Genomic DNA, 24034 nt, shown 5'->3' on the forward strand with positions numbered 1-24034 from the left:
GATATCCTCTTAAAAATTGTAATATCCGGCGGATATCCGGATCCGGATTTGGATCCTTAAAATAAATAAAAAATAATATTAATATATATATATATATATATATAAATATTAACAATAATTTAAAATATATATATATATATATATATATATATAACATCTTTAATTATTTCTATGTACAATATTACAAAATTTACATAAAATTTATATATATTATTATAAAAATGAAAATATATTAAATAAAATTAATTTTTATATATAGATATTACTATTTTTGAAATATTTATTAATAAAACTTACGGATCCGGATATCCGGACTTAAAAATTAAGATATCCGGATCCGGATCTGGCTTTGACGGATCCAACATTTTACTATCCGGATCCGGATTCGGCCCCTCCGGATATCCGGATCGAATCCGGATCTCGGATAAAAGTCCCAAGCCTATCAATAAGTGAAGAGGATTCTGAAGTGAGCAATAAGAGGCGAATCTAGAAGTGTTCTTAACTGGGTGCATCACCAGTAATAAAAATTAAATATACATGGAAGGGGAATTGAACTTGTGATATTATGGGTGCACAAGCTTAGTTTTACCATCTGAAACACTGAAAATTTACTGTTTTTACATGTAAAATGTTTAATATCAAAATAACTATGGGTGCACATGCCACCACACCCCGTAGCGTAGCTTTGCCCCCTGTGAGCTCTTAGAGCCCTGAAGAGAATTTCATATTGAATTTCTCATATTGATTTTATATTAATTGAATATATGTCATATTGCTGTTTTCACTAACTATAAAAAAGGTTGTTACTTTCTGTATTACCAGTCCAATAATTTGTTACAGCTAATCTTTAGAAATTGTTAATTCAGGAAAGGAAGAGACTTCTTTACGTAAACACTCTCACCGCCCTCAAGAGAGTTTGCTGGAAGAGTTTATTGTGTGCTACATAGTTGAAAAGATGTAGCGTTGGATTAAGAAGTTGAACTAATGGTAAACAATTATTTCGTTTAGGTCACAAAAAGTCAAAAGACCATCAAGTACAATGCGATGAAGTTGATAATTTTAGGCCTAGATAATTTTACCCTTATGGATAAAGTTACTCCCAGTATTAGATTTAGTTCTTATTGGGCCTAGTAAGAATCTAACGTTTTCGTTTCTGTTTTGATTAGGCCCATTAATCTCACACAAACTAATTTACACAAATTGACTCCTTTTTTGTCTCTTTCACAAAAGATGACTTAAATAGCTAAATCGAGTAGCTTCGCTGTTGACAGAAAGAACAAGAAATAAAAGGAGCTAACAATAGAGTCTCTCGAAATATTAATTTCAGATATTTTTCTCTTCCCCGGATCTCGAGATCAGCCAACGATGGCCGCCGACGGAATATTCCGCTGCATCTTCGAAGGCTGTATCTCAGGTCTCGATTCCGGCATCGAGAGGCGTCCTTACCACAAAAACTGCGATTGCGCGCTTCACGGGAAAAGTAAAAATCAGCGGCGGAAGTCTTGCCGACGCCACGGAAGCTCGGAGAGCATCTCGTTCCCGATCCGGCGGTCATGGAGCGAAGGCAACGTACTGGCGATGAATTTCCCGTCTTCATCATCATCTTCTTCGAATCTCCAGTCTCTTTCTTCGTCTTCTTCTCTCACAACTTTGGCATCGCTGGCCGATTCGCCGGTGGATACTACTGCTGCGTTGGAGGATCCGAGCAGATCTCATCATCAGTTGGGATGGACGATTGCCGAAGGTGAAGATGTTTGAATGACGGTTATTTCCACATCTATGGTTGTTTTTAACTGCCATTCTCCATGGTTTGATTTAAGTATGTGAGCCTTGCTGTTTTCTCTTGTATGATGATGACGACCACGATTATTCCCACATTTTGCATTCTTTTTAACTAGTTGAATTATTTTGCAATATTTGCCACAAATTCCTTATTTTAATCTTTACTCTTTGTTGCTCAAAAAAGAACAAAAAAATCTTTTAATCTTTAAACAAGAAAATAGATCTACACTCCATGTAAGCATTATATATGTTTGTCAAAATTAGTGGCATTGATTGTAACTGTTACAATACTAAAACTTATTATTCAGACGAGCAGGATCCAAGTATTTATGAATGATCCAACACTTTATACAATTAACCATGAGGTTGTTCATTGATTCTTTCTTTCACTCGACAAATGGTATGAACCATGAATTATATCAATACAGACCCACGTGGAAGTAAACGGTCACACTCCTTCTATCTCTTTGCTTGCATATTCTGATTTCCAAACAAACATGATGAAAGCAGAGAGAGAGAGACTATGTTAGTATCAAGGTCAAACACACTTCACTTCACTTGGGATTTTGGGATATTCTCGAGAGCTTCGCTGGAGAAATCTTTCCCGGGCTGGCGCACTTGCTCGTGTGGAAGACCCTTCACTGTTGCTCTCTCCCCATCTTCTTTCTCTCTGTTTTCCTTTCTTTCTTCTTCTTCTTCTTGTCTTGTTTTCTCAGCTTCTCCTTCTTTCTCCTTACTCTTCTTCTCCATCGTTCTTACCACTTCCCCAAATGCCTCATATCTTCTCTTTCTCTCATACTTATATCAACTAAAACAAGGATGATGAACAAAAAGATGATGCCACGTTTCAGCTGGGCGGCACAACGTTTAGCCACATCACACATCACACGTAGAATTAGAAAGCATCTACACGTGTTGTCGCCTTGTCGGCCAAACCTTTGACCACGGTCCACGAGAGCATAGGTAGCGAGCATCCACCGTAGAGGTGAAGAGCTTTGGTCTACAGGGGCCTTCGTCTAAGTGAGCTTGGATCCCGAATGATACTGATATTTAACATCTGAAAAGAAGAATCTCCGTGAACTACTCTTAACTGTGAATTGATTTATGTTATATCTTTCTTCCGAAGCTCTCGTCAATCTGCTTTTTGTAATGTGCTCTTATTAGTTGTAAGGTGGTTTGCTTGTCTGACAAGTTTTGAGTTTCCCAGTTTCTTTGCTTAATCACAGAGACAGACATGCATAAACGTTAGTAAGAAGAGAAAGCTACTGTAAACACTGAAATTATTGTCTTTTAACAGGAAATATGTCACAGTGAAATCAACAAAAACAACTTGCACATGTCCAAAGAATGACACAAATTAACAAAAGCCACCAGATTCATATAGAGGCAAACCAAGAGTATATGTACCATAGTTTCAAGTTAAGAGAACGATTCACACATGAACCACCTCATCAAGATGGTAGTCCATCACATCAGACAAGGCTTCCATGAATGTAGCCTCGCTCGTCTCGGGAAGCACCGCTTCTTGAGCTTCCTCTACCATCTCCTCCACTAGAGATTTCTTGGTCAGAGTGTCTCTACACATCATGTTCCCAATCTCAAATGCTGTCAACCCTCTTTCTGCTCCTTTCTTCAGTAGCATCGTTGAGATTCTGAGTGTTCGAGCCGTTTCCGATGGCATTTTCCAGCCATGGAACTTGAGGAGGCTGATATCTTCCTCCGCGTCCAGTGATCTTATGTAGTCCAGTGTCTCGGAAGAGTATGGTTTCCGAGCTTGTGACCAGTAAAGCCACTCGAACGTGCAATCCTCAAACTGTTGCCAGAAAATTAAATCAGTTTCATGTGGCAATGTCGTAAAATGAGATAAAGAGAAGACAACTTACGCTTTCAGGCAAGCTGTATCCATGATCAATTGGAATCAGAACAATCTTTCCGTTCTCGTCTTTTCTCATTAAAATGTTTCCACCATGCCTATCTGCATTAGCCAGTCTAATATCCAGAACAGATATCTTGTGAACTTCCTCTACTGGAAATGAAGCTGGACCCATATCCTCGCAGCTGCCATCGTTCTCGGTAAACATCTGAAGTGATCCAATCTTGGTTTTGATTCCATTGGGATGGTTAAAACCGGGATGCAGACATTCAATCATAGTCGTGGGAGGCACACCAGCAAAGCCTCTCTCTTCACCACACATAGATCGGCGTCCACTCTTGGGATGATCCAATATGTAAGCAGCAACTTCCCTCAACGCACCTTCTCCAACCTTTGTTCCTTTCTTCAAACCTTCACCGTTTGGCGAAAGTGGCAGTCCGTGTGGATTGTTCTCAGCTGTTGGCTCCTCATCGATAGGCTTAAACACACCAACATATTTGTTCCCGGATGAGCCCTGCATGAAATAAGCTCCACCTGTTCCCTCTCTTGACCTCACCGGAGGATTCCCACTTCTTAGTCCATCGGAAGCAGAGCTAATCATATCTTTAACCACTTCAGGCAACTTCGCCTTGGGGTTAACTATAACCGGCTCCAAAGAGAAGTCATTCAAAAGCTGCTTCCTTGGCTGCACAATACCATCAGCAGCTTCAATAGCTCTCTTGACATCAACTTGCGGAGGAGCAACAATAGACAGCTCAAAGTTCTTCTCCACAGGCTTAGCCCTAACTTTAGCGGATCTCCTCACAAGCAAATGCAAAACAGCGTCACTGTTCCTACAAATGTCGTTAACAAGACTCTGGTCCTCGAGCTTCTCACCTTCGTAAAGCACCTCGGAATCAACAAAGTCCCCACCTTTCTGCTTCGAAATCTGCTTCTTCACATACCCAATGTTCCTCCCTCTCTCAACGTGAAACCTACAGTGCTTCCCACAAGTGGTCTTGACATCAAGAACCTGGAGATCAGAGACCTTGACAACCAAATGAAGAACGTTGCCATCACTCACGCCGTAGTCACGCATGTTGGAGTTGCTCCTCGCGAGCTCTCGTCCACCGAAAACGAGCTTCTGGTTCCTCACTACAAACCCGCGATACGACTGGATCCGGAGCTTAACGGACTCGATGGAATCGGATTCGAGCACTCGCATTGGTATCAGAGTTCCGGGGAGTGTCAGGTAGATCAAAATGGTCTCGTCAGGGAGGGAATCAGTACAGGAATTGGCATGGACGAGAGGCATCATCGATGGCTCGTTACGAACCGGGCTTAGCGTAACATCAGCTGATGACATCTTAAAAAGGATTTCGAGAAAGCTACGAACTTTGCTAATATAGAAATACAACAAACCGACGCGATAATAACTAAAATTCACAAATCCATCGCTTCTTCTTCTTGCAATAAACCCTAGAAATCAAATCCAATTGATCAGGGATCGGTCGGCGAGCAAATCTAAAAATCGAGAAGAAGCAAAACGGAAAGGGAGTGCATTCTTACCACAAGGAAAGAATCAAAGAGCGAAGGAGGACGAGACACGGAGCTTTAAGGAGGATCCAATTATAGCAAAGTCTGTGAGCTAGGGTTTGATTGATCAATGGCAGCTAGAGAAACAAGGGTCATAGACCTTAGAGAGAGAGAGGGTTTTTTTTTAATGGATTACACGTGTCGCCACCTAGTTTGCGTAGATGACGCGTATTACACAAAAATTTACTCTTTTAATTGTCAAAGGTGACGGCGATTATTATATTTGTTCTTATATTCCATTTCTTACCATATGTGTCGCGGTTGATTATTCTTTTAACCTTGGAGTGGTAAGCAAGTCAGTGATTTGGGAATAAGATCGTAATTATATCACCGTTTAGGATGATTGGGGATAAGATCGTAATTTTCCAGTTAACAGAAATGCCACTTGTTTGGGCCTTGTTAAGTTTTAGATTTGGGCCTTTTATTATTTTCTCTATAATTATTATTCAATATTTTCCCCTACCATTTGGGATTTGTTCTCTTCTTCAGCAGAAAATACAGAATCTTCTTTCTCGCTCTCCATAGATGATTTTTGAGTGACAAACCGAGTCCTTAAAGACGCTAAAAACAAGCTTGTATATTCCTGAAGAAGGTAGATAATCATGAGCATAAAGTCTTAACTGAACTTTATGCATGAGACCAAGACCATTGCCAACTAGTTTGTTTTTTTCCGAGCCATATTGGATATGTTCTTAATTACTTTTTTTGTTTTTTGGAAGGAGTGATTCGTTTAAGAACGAAAGAGGGAGGCTTGTGGATGAGTTGAGAAGCTCAGCCCACTATACGGTCGAGAAACTGAAAACCGTATCGAGTAAATCCGACGCTCTAGAGCTAGAGCATGTATCATGAATCTTTAAGGTCAATAGATGTTGGGGGTTCAGAACGTGGCTCATACGATAAACACCATAGAAACTCAGAGAGCGTATCTCAACAAACCAAATAAATCTATGAATCAGAGGATGGGATTGGTTTTTTGCGGGGGATAAGCTCAACTCAACTCAACGTTTCAGCTGTGGAACACTGATCAAACTTACTTCTTTACAGTCTCATGTATCTCTTCGGACCTGTTGAAAGTCCCCATCGCCTTTGTACAAGATCACACCAATAAAGCATCACAAATTCAACATAATATATACCGCAGAGAAACCTGAGATCACATATTTGATGAAATTGCAAAAAAAAAAAAGACCAGAATTGAGAAAACTTCTCTTTTATTCAATCCAAAGAGAGATTCTTAATATCCCTTTCAAACACACTTAGAATTCCAATTAAAGCCTTACACAAACTGAAGCAAACTTGGAAGGTTAAAGATGCCATTGCACCAATGTTCTTTATTCATTAAAAGATAATAAGAAGGGACTTTATCTCACTAGATGATCGAGTTCATGAGAGCCCATGAGATGATTCCTTGCTCAGAAGAAAAGAAACACGATGACATCTTTGATAACGATGATCTGGAACAAGCCCAGAGAGATCACCATCAGATTCCTGGTCATCTCCTGATGAACATAATCCGCCAAAACTTCTTCCATTCCTGCATTTATGTGAAACAGAACAGGGATCTTCCGTACGAGAGATGCGTTACTGTAACCTCGAGACGATGGCAGACGAGCGAATTTGGCGAGATCAGATTTCCCAAGAGAACGATTCCCGGAGTCCGGTTTCAGTTTCTGGGTTAGGAAAAATGGGATCGAAGAGATTTCTCTCCCGATTGGGTTTCTCACGGCGGCGGATGGGGAGGAGATGTTACTCACCGAGAAAGGTAACGCCTTTGAGAGGGAGAGGTTGTGGGTTTGGCGGTGGAGACCGAGGATAGAGCGGCGGAGAGACATCGCGGCGTAGGAGAGATTCCAACTCCACTGTTCTTGAAACTGGATCCGATCGGAGAAAGAAACAAGCCCTAAGCCGAGTGATCGATCAGAACAGAGGAGAAGAAGCGAAGTAGTTGGGCTTTTAGGATGGGCTTTCTAGAACTACTAGAACCCAAAACTGATCGTGAGATGATCAAGTATACATTAGAATGTTGCGAGGATTTTTTTTTTTTGTTTTTTGGGTAAAATGTTAATATTATACCATTTTCGATTCTTTTTCACATTGTTGCAAGCAACTTATTACACTGAAATAGAAACAACAATAACACAACTCAAAGAAGTAAATAACAAGACCTTTCAAAGAGGTCTATAAGATGAAAAATAAAGTTGTAGAAGCGATGGGCCGGGTGGAGGCGATGCTAAGAATGATAGGAGCCGGTCACAGTAAAGTTATCTAGAGCCAAATGGATGCCACTCGAAATTTTTGACACAGACGTGAAGATGTGAGTATTTCTTTCCTTCCATATAAGGTAGATGATCGACTGGAAGATGAGCTTTAGGTGAACAACTTCATCACTGTTGTTTCGGCTGTTATAAGAGATTATCTTAACTGCTGCTGCGTGTAGGTCTAATGGTGGATTTTCCCTGATCTGAGAAGAAAACCCCTCTTAGGTAGCTGAGGAAAAGCTGCACTTGGAAAACAAGTGGTAGTGCGTTTCCAACGCATATGAACACAACACACACTCACATGCAACATTTAGGTCCCAATGACGAAGTCTATCTTTGTAGGAAGACGTCATAATAAATCCATCCATGGTAACTTCGTCGTAACACAAGTGTCGGGGTAGCTTCGTCGTCTCATAAATTCGTCGTAATTGAAAAAACCGCGGGTTTGGTAAATTCGCTGAAACAATTTTCGTCGAGACAGTCTATCTTTGTAAGAAGACTAATATCTATGTTTCCAAACAATTTTCATTTATATTGTTATCCATGTTTCCAAATAGTACCAAATTGTACTTAAGTTTTAATAATATGGAAGATATTTTGTTTTATTGAAAATTGAACTTTCGAAATTTTTATATTTGACTAAACTAAATAAGGTAATAATATATTTAAAAATTGTTTTATATCTCTTATTATAAAAGAGTGTTTTCTTCCGTCCGGTGCTGCCACCTAAAATCCAGGTCAGAAAATCGCTGCTTGAGGAGATGACACATGTCCTTTTCATCGAAGCGCACAATTTCATTAAGCTTTGATTACAATTGATTTTGGCTTTGCGTATGGGCTTAGGCTTTAAGCCCTAAACCGCCGTCTTCTCGAAATAGGGTTAAGCTGTAGTCTTCTATCTACGTGATTAACAAGCTCGAGCAACAATGGTGATCAAATCAAGCCAGCCGAATCGCCCTCGAGGTCCAAACCCTGTTTTTTCAGAAAATTTCCTCTGTTAAATCTCTCTCACACTCTTTGATAATGGCTTCTTTCGCAGATTTATCTATCTGAATTGAAGGCGGGAAAATGCATGTAGCGTGTTGAGGCATGGCTTTTGCGTTTCTGGGAATCCCAAAATGTTAAGAAGCACTGCTGATAGTTTTGTACAATCACTTGAGATTTCGCATTTTGGTGACAAAGGTCTATACTGGTAGTAGAAGAAAGTTTGCGGATTTACAGAGAAAGAGCAAATGTAAATTTGTTTCTGAAGTTCTGTTTGAGAGAGGTTATTATGTTTCTCCTCAGCAATGTGAGGATAAGTTTAATGATTTTAATAAGAGGTTTAAGAAGCTTAATGAGAATAGATTGAATCTGCATCATGACCTTGCTCTGCAGCATTCAGTAAAGCTAGCGTTTAGAAACATAGATGATCAAGAGAATGATGATTTTAGGAATCATCAACTTGAAAGACACACAAGTAGAAAAAAATAGACAAAATCCAATATCCTATTGGAGCACTCAAGAATCTACTTTGCAACAATAGTAATCAGATTAACACATCTCGGGTTCTCTCCATTTTTCTCATCAATAATGAATGTTCTTATTTTGTCTGCTTTTGGGTTTGCTGCTGTGCAGATGGTTGAAAAACTTTACAAAGCTTTTAAATTTTAAATGATTCTCAAAAGCCTCTCTGTACTTGGATTTAAGAGTGTCACTCACATTCAAAACATCAAAAAAAAGAAAGAAAAAGATCATGTTTCTTTTTTACTTATCTCTCCAAGTGCCAATTTTAGTAATCTTGAACCCTTTTATTTGCAGTACCACTCAAAATCTCTTTCCTTTCAAATACTAATTGAAGTTCAAACAAAATAAATGGAATTTGAGAAAAAAAAATTATCCTTAAGATTATTTTTCAAAAACTTTATGGAAGTAAATATACATTCAGATTCTCAACCACTACAAATACTCCCAACGCCAAAAGATATTTTTATCAAGTGCACAAAAACTATAATATATCTAAAATTACAATAGATACATTAGTTAATGAAAATATTATGGATGCATATATAAAAGGAAATAAAAGTAACAATAACTTGAAGAAAAAAATGTATAAGACTGAAAATATTTATGATTTGTGGTCTAAGATATATTCAACTTATTGTCCTAATCAAAGTAGAATAAACATTGAATAATATTTTTGAAAAATTATATATACATGAAAATATTTTTAATGGTAGGGTATATTTATAATTTCCGATAATCCGCCAAATGAAGAAAAAGGAAAAAAGCAATGAACATCACAAAGCAATGTTTATCGAAAAATTAATCAAAACAACAAACACATTCAACTAAACGCAGCAAAAAGCAATGAACATCACAAAGCAATGTTTATCGAAAAATTAATCAAAACAACAAACACATTCAACTAAACGCAGCAAAAAGCAATGAACATCACAAAGCAATATTTATCGAAAAATTAATCAAAACAACAAACACATTCAACTAAACGCAGCAAAAAGCAATGAACATCACAACCTCAAAAGAAAGATGGTATAAGAGAGAAAATCACAATACATGACATATAGTTTTGTACTAACAACTTACCAACCAATTCAATTTACACAGATAGTTCATTTCAACAGTAGTCAAAGCAAGCAAATATCATTAATCAAAGCAAATATCATGCGCGAAGCGCGGGTCGGCCCTAGTAGGCCTAGGCACGGATCAGATATCCGGGTTTTTGAAGATATTTGTGATTTGCTTCGTATGTCACGGATATCTAATTTTTCGATTTGCTTTGCTTCGAAAAAATACGGATATTCAGAAAAACGGATATCCGGAAAATAAATGGATATTTGCGGATATTTACGAATACTTACGGATATCTCATATGTTTTGATTAAAACAAATAATCTTAAAAATTTTAATACAAATTTTGTTTTGTAAAATATTTTTTTTGCTTGATATATATGATAAAAATTAAAAGAAGTAGTGAATCTATATATTTTGTAAATTTTTTTGAACTTAGTTAACAATTATAATAACACAAAACTGAAGAAAAAAATCTAATTATCATAAATTTATTCTCTTCCTTTTATGTAATACTTTTATATAAGTAATAATGTGAATAGAATTTATTAAATCATATGTTAGAATAATAATTATATAATTTTATACATTAAAAACTTTAAATATAATCAAGATATACATATATTTATATATTGCCGGATCGGATCGAATATCCGCTTCTAAAATTTTTAATATTGTGATTTGCTTCGATTTTATCGGATATTGATTTTTAGTATTTGATTTGATTTGAAAGTTTACGGATATCCAGAATTTTCGGATCAAATTGAAATGAATAACGAATCGAATCAAATTTAACAGATAAAATGTCCAGCCCTAAGCCCTAATAAAATATACTATATTGTAATTGATATTTCTAGATTATCAATAACACCATCAGTTTTGGAATTGTAAATAATTAATTTAAATTGATTTTAAATGCATTGACAGAATCTGTAAATAAAAATAATTACAAAAAATACTTAATTTATTGTAAATGCAATGGTTAAATGTGTAAATAAAGGAAGTACTAAAAAATATTTCACACATCTAAAATATATAACATTAATCATGAAAAACGAATATAAAGGAAGTACTAAAAATTATTTCACACATCTAAAGTCAATGTTTTCAAACAATTTTCATTTATAGTGTTATTCATGTTTTTAAACAATACCAAAAAATATTTCACACATCTAAAATATATAACAGTATTCATGAAAAACGAATATCATTTTATAAAAACGTAAAAATTAATATCCGCGCAGGCGCACAGTCAAACTCTCGTATAAGTTTAAGTATCAAACACTGTCGATGTTTATTATTAATAGTTTGATGTGTATTGTTAATAATCCACCAACTAAGTTTTAATTACGTTTCGTTTGATGTTCTGATACATGATATAATATGTAGTTCATAATTATATTTTCAACACATCATCCTCATACAACATGGGTTTACTTTATTTATCACTTAAATAACTACTATGCTTATAATTTTTATTACATAGTAAAACATTAAATAAGATCAACATAAACGATTTGACCAAAATAGTCGATACTCCTTTGATTTTGATTTGTAAACAAAAATCATAACAAAATTTTGAAACTGTAACAACCTTATTTTATTTTATTTTTAAATAATAATATTGCATTATAATAGGGGTTAAAAATCTACCAATTATAAATATATTTTATATAGTATGAGTAACAAAAACTCAAAATTTAAAAATAACTTACCTACAACATTATTCAAATAGATCATGTACACAAAATATAAGTTATTAAAATATATAAATTCTGTAAAGTTTAATTGAATATTTTTTGGTCAACTAAATAATAATCTCGTGCTTTAAAAACGCGGATCAAAATCTAGTGTTTATTTTATAAAAAAGAGCAATTATGGAATCGCAAGAAGAAGATATGTATATATAGAGTATATATACGTCTTCACAGCCGATTTTTTTTGTTAACTGTCTATCTATCTATATGTATAAATCAAGTTTATTCGGAATTATTTTCTTTACGATCATGTTTGATTTACGTGAAAAAATAATATGCATTTAGTACTATTCCCTTTTGCTAGTAAGTCTACACATGAATTTATGCTTCTGAAAATATAGATCAAATTTACGTTTTCAAAATTATCATGTAAAGTACAAAACACATCGATCTGATTTATAGTTATATCCACTAAATATGAATAGTGAGTCTCAATTAATGTTTTGATCCGCGCTTTCAAAACGTGGAATTAAGTTTTTAGAAAATATGATTTTTATTTTTATTTTATGAAAACTATAGTTGCATTTGAAAAAAAAAATTCTAACATTAAACAAAAAGATATTAGAGATGAATCCGGAAATGATGTTTGTGAAAAATGTTTATGCGTGAATGAATGTTGTGGATATATGCTATTTTGATTTGACCTAAAGCTGATTGGGGTAGGCATTTGGGTATCCATTCAGGTTCTGTTCGGATTTCTGGGGTTAAATAGTTTTAATCTTATTCGGGTATTTATAAATTTTGGTTTGGTTTTGGTTCGGATCTTTGGGGGTTCGGTTCGAGTTCGGATGATCCATTTAAATTACTTTTAAAATTTGAAAATCATATATACTCTAAATTTCTCAAAATCTAAAAGTAAAAATATTAAATACATAAACTTCACATAAAATTTTGTCTGGCTTGAAAATTTGTATGGAGAATCATTACATATTTTAAGTAATATTGGTCTTTTGACTATTGTATAACAATTTTAGATATTTTTCTTTTGACTGTTAGTATATATATTTTAAATATTTTGTACAATTTCACAATATCTTTTATTTTTTTATTTATTTTTGGATATTAACTCTAAAAATAACTAATATATTTAAGAATATAAATATGATTCAGATATATCCGGATACCCAAAATATCTTGGTTCAGATCAAGTCTGGTTTTGGTTTTCTAAATACTAAATTTTGTACCCATTCAGATATTTAAATAATTTCGGTTCGGGTTTGGTACTACTTTTTCGGATCGGATTCGGTTCGTTTCTTCGGATTCAGGTATACAGATTTGTTTAACTATATATTGTGTATACTCTTATTAAAGTTATAATACTTTAGTTTGTTACCATTTTGTTCGGATGAATATACCAAAGTTATTTAGCATCATATATTACGAATTTGCTAAAGATTTTTTTTCCCCTATATTGCTATTTGATTACACCATTAATTATGATTTTTTCATGTCAAAGTGATTTTTCATAATGGTATAAATATATGGCACATTATCGACCTATGGTTCATGATATAAATTTTTGTATATGATAATACTACAAAACTATGGTGTATCATTGTTAGTCAAATTATAGAGGATAGGTAACAAATTATTAAGTGGTATTTGTGTCGTTTAAGTTAGGAAACAAATGCCTAAACATTTATTAAGTGGAATATTCGTTTTAAAATAATAATTATTATTGATATTAAATAAAGAAGCACTTCTGTAAATACTTTGAAAGTTCAAAGAGATGTAAAAAAAAAAAACTGTTGTTTTAATTGTATTGGAATTTACATATCTTTCGCACCAGAAACTAGAAAAATATACATTTAAATTTTTAATAGTAATTGTGGACTAAGAGATTTAGTTAAGAGACGGTAGTATTTAATTTATTCCAATACTAGTCTCTTAAAGAGTTCTTACGAATTAAAAATTAATAAATTTTGTTTATAAAAAATAATTATTTTTTAAATAAAACATAGTAAAAGATAACATTTTAAATATTGATTTTAAAGATTAGTACAATAAACAAGAATAATTTAAAATAAGCATCACAACTCAGTTGTTGTCTTGATCATGTCCAATTTTTTGCCATATATGTTTAACCAAATCATTTTTCAGTTGTAGATGCATTTGTCTATCACAAATTCTTCTTCGACCATCCATCATATTGGCGATATTTGTAAGGATATATGTAGAATACGTGAGATCGACATGTGAACTTCCGTTGTCTTCTGCTTCTTGGAACTCAAAAACGTCAAATTGAGTGCATATATCCCGTTCGTCTTCTACTATCATATTATGGAGTATGATATAAGCTCTCATAATCTTTCCAATTTTGACTTTATCCCAAAAAAGTGCTGGATTTTTAATAATGGCAAAGCGAGCTTGGAGGACTCCAAAAGCACGGTCGACATCTTTTCGGACAACTTCTTGGCATTGAGCAAATAAAACTGCTTTCGGGCCTTGTGGCAATGGAATTGATTGGATAAAAGTTGCCCATTTCGGATAAATACCATCGGTAAGATAGTAAGCCAAATGATGCTTTCTTCCATTGACAGAGTATGTGATTAGCGGAGCCTGACCATTTATTATGTCATCAAAAACAGGTAAGCGATCAAGAACATTGATATCATTTAAGGTATCTGGGGGTCCAAAAACCGCATGCCATATCCAGAGATCATATGAAGCAACCGCCTCTAAAACGATTGTTGGTTTACCCGAACCCCGAGAATATTGCCCTTTCCAAGCGGTGGAACAATTCTTCCACTCCCAATGTATACAATTGATGCTTCCTATCATCCCGGGAAATCCACGATACTCACCAATATCAAGTAGACGTTGAAGATCAGCAGGTGTTGGTCTTCGTAGGTACTCTTCGCCGAATAAAGAAATTATTCCGTCCACAAAATTTTCCAAACATGATAGAGTAGTAGATGCACCGAGTCGGAGGTATTCGTCGACCGCATCAGCCGCATTACCATATGCCAAGACACGAATGACTGATGTACTCTTTTGATATGGAGAGAGACTACGCCTGCCGAGAGCATCCCTCTTTTGTTGAAAGAATTGAACTTCATTGGAGAGACGATTAACAATCGCTTGTTCATTCGAAAGCGTTGTCGGAATAGATTGTGAGGATATGTTGGGGTTTAGCTGAAATAATCATTCCATAAACGCAAATTGCCGTCTTCACGATTTCTTTTGATATAAATTCTTTTTTTTCTTTTTTTTGCTCGCTTTTTCTTGATCACCATAATCAATGGCAAAATTCTCCAACATTTGATCAAAATGTTGATCAAAATATTGATCAAAAGTATCATCAATTGATTCATCAAATGTGTTATGAGATGACGATGCCATTTTTGATAATTGTTTTGGTGAGCATGAGAGAATAGGAGTTGGTTTGGTGAGAAAGAGTTTGTTTGGTGAGAACGAGAGAACCAGTTTGTTTGATGAGAAAGAGAGAACGAGTTGGTTTTTGTTTCTTTGGGATCTTGGTTTGGTGAGTTTGTGTTTCTTTGGTGAGAATCAGAGACGCTTGGTTTGTGATCTTTGTGAGAATCAGAGACAGAGAGATTGTGAGAATCAGAGACAAGAGAGTTTGTGAGTTTGTGAATAAAACTTAAACCCAACATTACATAATATAAAGTCTGATACAAGACCCGTGACACAAGTACTACAAGTTACAACATTACATAATAAAACTAAAACTACAAGTTACAACATTACCAAAGTCTTATACAAGACCCGTGACACAAACAACAAAACGCACAAGTACTACAAGTCTGATACAACACTCCGTGACACAAACAACACAAGACCGACAGGAGATACCAAGACACGTGACACAAGAATCCAAGATCACAAGACCATAGACACTCCGTGATACTTCCACTCCCAATGCTCCACGACTTCACATCTTCTTGACCTAAAACAGAGAGTTAATGGCAATCATCAATACTTGAACAAGAAGTATTTCTAACAAGAATAAGAAACATTAAACATTTCTAACAAGAGAGTTAAACACTAAATATTTCTAACAGAGAACAAGAAGCATTTCTAACAAGAACAAGAAGCATTAAGAAAACAATGAACAAGAAGCAACTGAGTTAAACTACACTTACATTAATGAAACTTCAACATTTTTAAACTAATTAAACATTAATTCACTGATGAGCTTCTTCTTTAGGGATTCTTCATAGTCGGCTAGAGGCTTTTTTTTGCAATAAGAGAGTCAAGTATACTCATCTTCTTCAACCTTTCCTTGCCGGTGTGGTCCTGCTGTTTAATGGACCACATAGTCTCAAGAACATTCAGCGCTTTCTCCTCCACCATAGTCTTCTTCCCGGAGGCCTTTGCTGCCTTAACACCCGCGGGACGCTTGGGTTCAGTGGCTTGGGAGCTTGATGAATCTGCACCATCATCGGCCTTCCTTTTCTTTGAGTTTCCCTCGTTTTTTGCAGTAGAAAGGTCACTCCACTTCTGGTCGTTCCTCAACTCTTTCCAAGCATGCTCGAGGGTAAATTTCCTCTTATAGTTGTTGTAGAATATTTCATGAGCTCTTTTCAACACATCATTCTCATTGCAGTCGCTAGTCTTCTCTCGTGTAGCAGCTTCATACGATCCACAGAATTTGCAGACCAAGTCATTGATCCGGTGTCAGCGTTGCTTACAGTGACCAGGCTCTCTCTCTTCGGATCTAGCAGCCTTCGGACTAGCGGCATAGTAGGCTGCAATTCTCGTCCAGAATGCGCCTAACCTTTGCTCGTTACCAACAACTGGATCTTTGCTCGTGTTGAGCCATAAGCTGATCAGCAGAACATCATCACTGGGCGTCCACTTCCTTCGTTCCCGACGCTCACCAACATCATCCGGGACTTGAGTAGGAACTTGAGATGAAGATAGTGAACTATCTTCATAGTTACCAAAGGAAATACTTTGTTGACTATTAAGTAGTCCAACAAAGTTTGATGACTGACTAAATGGATTGTAATCGATTTCAGAAGATCAAAGAAGAGAGAAGATAAAAGAACAGAGGCGGCTAAGTGAGAAGAGAAGAACAAGAAGTGAATTGCATTCAAGAAAGAGGAGAATGGAAGAGTTTAAAATAGAAGAAAGAGAAGGCTAAACGCATTGACCACAACCACCATCTATATCTATCAAACCGAGTTGACATAGATGGTGGTTGTGATCAATGCATTTTAATATATATCTATCAATATCTATCGATTCATTAACTACACAAAACCATAATCAAACACATTCGGCCAGATACTACACCATATCAAAACACACCATCAATGCATACCTAAACACAACGCAAACCTAACACTAAGCAAAGAATTTATTACCAAGGATTCAATTCATTTCAAACAACAAAATGCTTTACTCTATTGGACAGAACAAAGATAACTGTTTATCTCTATCAACAAGCGTAGGCCTTTGGTTTGGCGAACTTGGATCATGCGTTATCATCCATCCATCTCCAATCTCAAAGACATACAGAAATGAAAAAACAAATTAGCAAATGAAAGAACAATTAATTCATGGATAATTGGAAGACTCAATGACATAAAGAAATGAACAAAGTTTTACCGTTTCATACGCCTGAGCAACAGACGCCGTTTATCTTCGTCTCAGAGAGCCAACCCGAGACTCTTGATCCATCAAAGTACCCACTGAAACAGAGAAACAAATTTAAAAACAAATCAACAACCATAACAAAGATTAAGACATGCATAAGTGAAAGACGGAAAGACATAATCAAATGAACAGACTTTTACCTTTTGATTCCCATGAACAACACTCGGTGGCGTTTATCTGCGTCTCCGATAACCGCCAATAGAAACAACAAATCCTCTATATATTAAAGAGGAATCATTTTTTAAGTTGCAATTTAAAGTACAAAGCTGACGTGTCAATCTGTCAGCCTTTCTTAGAGTTGTCATTAAATGTCTTTCTTTTTGCTAGAGATTTACGTTTTTTGCCATTACATGGACTAACCTAATAACTAACGAGAACCAACTTATATTTTATTGTAATGTAATATACGCATGCACGGTTCATTGAATCGGTTACCAAATTTAGCATTTTAATTCTGGGTTTTCTTTAAACCAGTAACATTAATAACGAATGAATAATGAACATGTTTAATTCATAACACTTTATCGATTAACAGTGTTAGTTTGAAAAATGTATAGATTCCAAGCAAGCACTAACACATTTCAACAACGCACCGTTTTTATTTTAAAATTGATATCCTCTTATTCTTCACAACATAGTTAGTATTATAATTGATATTGTAAATATCAATCAAGCACAATAAAATACATAAGTAATATTACATACATGTGATATTTATATAATTTCCGCTCCGTGCAAGACACGGGTTATTACCTAGTGATCGATTAAAAGGAATCTGAAACTGATGTCTACATATTCTACATTATGTTTAATAAATTGATAATAATTATTTTCTCTATTTCACAAAAACTGTCATTTTAACTATTTTTCTTGTTACTCTTTAGAAATATCATTTTACAAATTCAATACAGTTTATACTTACAAAATTCATTCATCTTATAAATAATTTTATTTATTTAAAATATTACTTGTTAAATAGATTGATTGTAATTTTTAAATAATATTTATTTAACGAGTAATATTTTAAATAAATAAAATTATTTTAAGATGAATGAATTTTGCAGCCAATGCTTGAGCGTAGCCAATGCTTGAGCGTAGCCAATGCTTGAGCGTAGCCAATGCTTGATTTTTAAACGGCCTCGAATTCAGGTCTACAGGTTAGCAAACAGCGAGCAAGCTTGAGTTTTGTTGGTCAGCGCCCTCCTCCACCGGAGCTCCGGGATGGAGTCAGCCGTCTCCATTGGTATGAGAAGTGCTTGGGAGGGGGAGATTAAATTGTTAGTCTTTTGTTCTAGTTTGGTTAAGATAGAACATGATCTCTTTGTGGTTTAGAGGTTTTTTTAAAAAAATTGCACCTCTAAACTTTTAGAATGGCTGAAAAGCAGATTGAGTTGCATTAACATGTAACCAAATTATACTTTCATTTTTTGCAATGACATTTGCAATTTAGTGGAATTTTTTTTGAAAAAGATTCCATAAGATATCCTAAGTTTCCCGGTCCATACTTATGCACTAGTATTTGACTATTACTAATTACTCATTTCGTTCCCGATAGTAAGATTTTCTAGAGTTTATTCTTGTTCGACAAAAATAGATTTTCTATATTTTTAATGTACTTTTGTATACTTTTGTGAAACATTAATTGTGAATATTTGAATTGATTAAATTTTATTGGTGAATAGTTATTGGAAATTGTATTGAAAAATAAATTGTAAATATTTATTATATTCTTAATAAACGTTAAAATCCTTCAAAATTTTACTTCCGGAAACGGATGGAGTATGATTTTAACTACATATATTGATAAATAAATACTAGTTACTTCATAATGCCGAGAGAAAAAGTTGATCAGCAAAATGATCGGTTATTATCGATGCATGTTGCCACATTTTCTTTTTTTTTTGGCAGGACAACTATTTTCTTTGTTTGAAATATTCATATAAATATGATTTTATCAATGATAGTTTCAAAAGCTAAACCATAATAAGAAATCGTGAATCCACCAAACCTTCTGAATTATAAATATACAAGTCGCATTTTAGAATACGCGTATCTAATCTCTGAGTTCTAGCCGAAAAAATGGACAGATCCGTTGCACCGATGGTAACCAAGATAGCCATATTATAGTTAAACCCAATTTTAATCTTGTTTTTCATATCTTTGTTAGCCAGGTCCATGAGCTTTTGTGTTTTAGAGATTCCTTACAAGTTATGACCTTACACTTTAAGTGAAGGGAAGGGTCATTTCTAGCATATTAAATTAATGAAATAACACTATTTGCTTAGATATAAATATATATGCGACGTGATTCCATAGGGAATTTATATTTCGTTGGTTGTTATATTGCGGTCTGGTTATCCAAACCACCTCAAGTTTGACTAATATAATAACCGTTCATTGTAAAAATAAATAAATAAATAAATATGCGACATGATTTTATAAATATATATGTATATCAGAAGAGCTCGATCGTGGTAACTATTTTTTTTTACTCTTTTTTTATATTTCACCAGGTCGTTGTCCTTATTTTGACTCCACGCGCACGTAAATATGTTATGGAGTTGCGGAGTTCCTTCCGTTTGTCTTGGTGGTCTCCACTGACATCCTTTTTTAGACCGGTTCTTTGGAGTTGCTGTCGGAACCAATCCTAGAGGGTCTGTTGCGGGTTCTCCGTTGCGGGTGTGTGTGCGAGGAGGTTAGTTGTCGGACTTGTCAACCACGGCTTCTCTCCTCGGTGGCGGCGCACGCTGAGGCAGCAAGTTTCAGGGGCTTGATCTAGGGCTATCTCTTGTCCGCTTTGACTCAAGGTGGTGCTTGCTTTCTCTGTTTTCTTGGTGTAGTATCGATGGTGTGTGGCGGTTCCAAGAGGCTCTTTTCCGAATAAAGCTCGTCTTAGTCACTGCGGGTGTGCTTGTTCTCGGGTGTGCTCGTTCTCGGGTGTTGCTGACTGTAAGTGAAGACCGCAGATTAGGAGGTCGACGCAAGCTATTTTTGATGAGTCTGATCATTAAGAACTGATCATCGGGGATGCCAAACTTTACCGGGTTCAGTTCTCGCTATCACTGTGGATTCGATTCTGCGGCAAGTGTATGTTCCGATTTTGATGTTTCTTTTGCTTGTTAGCTGCTCTACTTGATGATTAGCCCTTGTTTAGCTAGATCTGAGTTTGTGTTTAGTTTCATTATGTCTTTCTGCTCCTTTGTCATCTCTGTATTTCTGTAAAAAACTTGAAAATTGATAATGAATCTTAACATTTTTACCAAAAAAAAAAATGTTAACAAGTAAAGTTTTATTATAATATAAATCGAATAATGGAGATGTTTGGAGACTCATAACTTGAAAAAATTCTTAGTACAAAATGATGATTAAATTTATTTGTGCAATAAGCTTCGAGATTACAGATACGATGTTGGAATCAAATCTTCCTTTCTTGAATGTGTTGGTACCTTAAGCCACAATTTGATTCTATTCACTCTCTTTTACTACAGCTATATTAATTTTAAACACCAAATGCAATCAGTCAATCACTTTCTCGTTAGTCCTAATATAGTTTAGTTTTTCAGTCTGTACATTCTTTTAAAAATGAGCGTGTGATAATATCACTTTCATGTTACTTCATTTTATTAGAAAAAGAAATCGATGACGATCTATTAGTAGAGACATGCATATCTACAAACCGAATATATATTCGTTATTCTTGTTTATTGATGTGGCGATTATGACTAAACGAGTGATTAACTATAGTGCCCAAAAAAATAAACTCACTAACAAAAGTAAAATTAGAACAAAATGATAGTTAAATTAATATTGTGAGATTAACTCTATTGCACCACTAAATAAGCAATTATAAACATAAAAATAATATGATGTTTATATATATTCCCATCCGTGCGTTCCCAATCACTTTGAATAATCATATTCCTAACCAACAAAGTGAAGCAAACGGTCCTCTACTTTTATTGTTCGTTTTCTCTTTATATTTTAATAATCTGTATTATTGCATTGAAGTATTTACAACTTGATTGAAATGTAAAATCGTATCAGGATCACGGGATGTAAATAATATACATCAGTATGTATATGATCACAGTAAGTTAATGCATTTGTTCAAAATAACGATTTATATATAGCATAATATCGTATCTAATACTTATAGACATGTATATGGTTGGCATAATAGTTTTGTTTTTGAGAAACTTTTTACAATTGACATAATAGTTGCTAGCTAGTACCGTGAACAGACTACCGCAGCAATCACACCTTGGTACAATCGCAATGTATAAATAGTCCGTATCATCCCTGTCATTAACACTCAATCTTACGAAAGATGTTTTTCGCCTTTTCCTAAACATATCTTTTGAGATTGAAACTCACGTATATCTCTGTCATCTATGTATGCACACGTATTGTTAATTATTTGGGTGGGGGTTACCGATTAAATTAGTTGTCAGCCAAAAAACTTAAGAATTCGATTTACATGTATACTAGCAGTGGACTAAAACATTCCAATCTATTTTTACAAATATATAGAAATTGAGTAAATAAAAAACGACATCTTGTTTGTATAATATTAAACGTTATCATTGGAAATGATGTGATACGTAATGCATAATATTCCATGCAGATAAGAATAATTCCTAAAGCCAAGTTACAAAAAAAAAAAGAAGATAAGAATAATTCCAAAGAAAAAAAATTGTATTTACATGAGCTATCTATCTCCAATTTATTTTTTCAAGACTGGTTGTATTTATCATGTATATTTGTTACGTAGTGGTTCTGCTGATTAGTGTATGAAGTTATTACTTCGAAATATTTTATATTTTCATTCGCTAAATGCAGCATGGCAATTGCCGTCACTCTCACTTTTGACTCGAAACTGAATCAACACGTGAAAATAAATACTTACCTAGTTTACCTACAAGAAAAACCTAGCACGCTTATCAGGGTCCGGACCACAAATGTATCTCTAACCCCATTCTATTTATTCTTCTGAATTAGAGTTTAGAGTAAAAATACTCTAATAATATTCTATTTTCTACTCTAAAATAGTGTAAACCTATTTTTTACTTTATATATAGAATAATTTTTTTATTTTTTATTTATCACTCTATTTTTCATTATATAATAGAGTATCATCAGAGCCGGTCCTGACTTTTTGGTGGCTAGAAGCGAGTAAAAAAAAAGGCTGGTTCAAAAATTTTTTTTCAACTGATTGTTTTTAAATAACTTTAGGTTTAATGAGAATTTCCTTTTCGTTTACTTAATTTAACTTTATGTAAAGTAAAAAAAAAACTTATTGTGGCTTCAGCGGATCGAACCCGAGACAAGCCACATTTAAATGTTAACACTAAGCCACCATACCACAAAGACACTTACGAAAATGTGGCCGAAATATTTTTATAAATTTGTCGGCCGGAAGCCAGTGCTTGATGGGCTTGGCCCAAGGGCCGGCTCTGAGTATCATTAGAGCAACATCCAACTCTATTATAGAATTATTTTATTTTAGAGGAAAAAATAGAGTAAACCATAGAAAATGTTATAAAGTTCGATGGATGTCAAAATCTCTGCCGGTATATTTACAAGCCAACACGTTTGCCTGCCACGTCCCAGACACAAGCAGAGAAAGTAACGTCTCCGTGACTCCGTCAAGTCTAACAGAAACAGTAAACGGAATAGTGAAATAAACAACAAAACCAGCTTTTGGATTCACGTGCCTTATTAGACCGCCCGGGTGGTGAAAATCAGTTTCAACAGTTAAAACATTTGCAACGAGGGTGTTGATAAATTAAGTTAATATAAGTGGCATCAACACCTCTTGCAAAGTTTCAACGGTTGAAACTTATTTTTTTTTCTAGTGCTGTCACGTGTCGCTTTCTGATTGGCTGTACAGATTTCTTTTGTTTTTTATCCTTACTCAATAATTCAAATACATTTATTTTATAATATTTTTTTAAAAAAGATATAAATTATATCAAAATTCAATTTTTTTAAATCTATAAATAAGGACTGCTCTCATTTCATTTGAATACTGAAAAACGTCTTTTTTTTATAATCAACTAATTTAGTGTTTTATTCTTTTTTTTGTTAAATGGATCATAATAATAATCATTTTAAAAAGTAAGCTAAGTATAATAATTTAAAATAAATATTATTAAAAATTATATTATTTTAGCTTTTAAGTTAATTATTAATATGTAATTATTATGTTGTAAAAAATAAAAATATGAATTAAGAGTTACGAAGTTAAGTGATTTTTTTTAAATAAACCATTGTAGAGGTTTAAAATGAAGTGAGTGTTGAATAAATTAGCTAGAAGAGAGAAGGCGACGTCAAATGTTACAAAGAAAAAAATGAGGATGTTGATGGTCTCATGGTAATTAAGAAGCTATATATCTATACGTATTAGAGCAAGTAGAGAAAGTGAAAAGCGCAAAGACATGAAATTAATTAGAGCTGAAACTACTCAAGAACCGTTTTTAATCTAAGGATTCAGATCAGCTCTGACAATAATTGACAACTAGACCCTGATCTACGTGCCAACATGAGTATAAATTTTCAGTTTTTAATTATTTATTTTATTAAATGATATATTT

At 34.4% G+C, this 24034-nt stretch overlaps 4 protein-coding genes across 4 annotated transcripts; 1 reads left to right on the plus strand and 3 right to left on the minus strand.

The window, feature by feature from the left end:
* The first annotated feature begins 1249 nt into the window (after positions 1–1249).
* BNAC03G25830D lies at positions 1250–1916 on the plus strand. Its single transcript, XM_013879417.3, has one exon. The coding sequence runs from the start codon at positions 1366–1368 to the stop codon at positions 1756–1758; it is 393 nt and encodes a 130-aa protein (XP_013734871.1). The 5' UTR covers positions 1250–1365; the 3' UTR covers positions 1759–1916.
* A 1129-nt stretch (positions 1917–3045) lies between these two features.
* On the minus strand, positions 3046–5396 carry LOC106438301 (phosphatidylinositol 4-kinase gamma 4-like). The gene is made up of 3 exons (XM_013879416.3): positions 5204–5396; positions 3666–5113; positions 3046–3595 (listed from the first exon to the last, which is right to left on the minus strand). Exons 2-3 carry the CDS (start codon positions 4998–5000, stop codon positions 3215–3217), a joined length of 1716 nt encoding a protein of 571 aa, XP_013734870.1. The 5' UTR covers positions 5001–5113; positions 5204–5396; the 3' UTR covers positions 3046–3214.
* Positions 5397–6424: 1028 nt separating this feature from the next.
* On the minus strand, positions 6425–7200 carry LOC106438303 (succinate dehydrogenase subunit 4, mitochondrial). The gene has a single exon (XM_013879418.3). It carries the CDS (start codon positions 7060–7062, stop codon positions 6643–6645), a length of 420 nt encoding a protein of 139 aa, XP_013734872.1. The 5' UTR covers positions 7063–7200; the 3' UTR covers positions 6425–6642.
* Positions 7201–16004: 8804 nt separating this feature from the next.
* On the minus strand, positions 16005–17595 carry LOC106441912 (glutathione S-transferase T3-like). Its single transcript, XM_013883662.1, has 4 exons — positions 17582–17595; positions 17415–17476; positions 16472–16711; positions 16005–16411 (listed from the first exon to the last, which is right to left on the minus strand). Exons 1-4 carry the CDS (start codon positions 17593–17595, stop codon positions 16005–16007), a joined length of 723 nt encoding a protein of 240 aa, XP_013739116.1.
* Between the last annotated feature and the right edge of the window lie 6439 nt (positions 17596–24034).

The sequence above is a fragment of the Brassica napus genome, chromosome C3 (assembly GCF_020379485.1).
Source record: "Brassica napus cultivar Da-Ae chromosome C3, Da-Ae, whole genome shotgun sequence".
Taxonomy (NCBI): Eukaryota; Viridiplantae; Streptophyta; class Magnoliopsida; order Brassicales; family Brassicaceae; genus Brassica; species Brassica napus.

Excerpts from the sequence above, each read along its gene's own strand:
- BNAC03G25830D (XM_013879417.3), top strand. The coding sequence starts at position 1,366 with ATGGCCGCCGACGGAATATTCCGCTGCATCTTCGAAGGCTGTATCTCA.
- LOC106438301 (XM_013879416.3), bottom strand. The coding sequence starts at position 5,000 with ATGTCATCAGCTGATGTTACGCTAAGCCCGGTTCGTAACGAGCCATCG. Across the intron at positions 3,596-3,665 it reads GATACAGCTTGCCTGAAAGC|TTTGAGGATTGCACGTTCGA; the intron begins GTAAGTTGTCTT and ends TTCTGGCAACAG.
- LOC106438303 (XM_013879418.3), bottom strand. The coding sequence starts at position 7,062 with ATGTCTCTCCGCCGCTCTATCCTCGGTCTCCACCGCCAAACCCACAAC.
- LOC106441912 (XM_013883662.1), bottom strand. Across the intron at positions 16,712-17,414 it reads GACGAAGATAAACGGCGTCT|ATAGTTCACTATCTTCATCT; the intron begins GTTGCTCAGGCG and ends GTAACTATGAAG. Across the intron at positions 16,412-16,471 it reads AGAGAGAGAGCCTGGTCACT|CTGCTACACGAGAGAAGACT; the intron begins GTAAGCAACGCT and ends GATCGTATGAAG.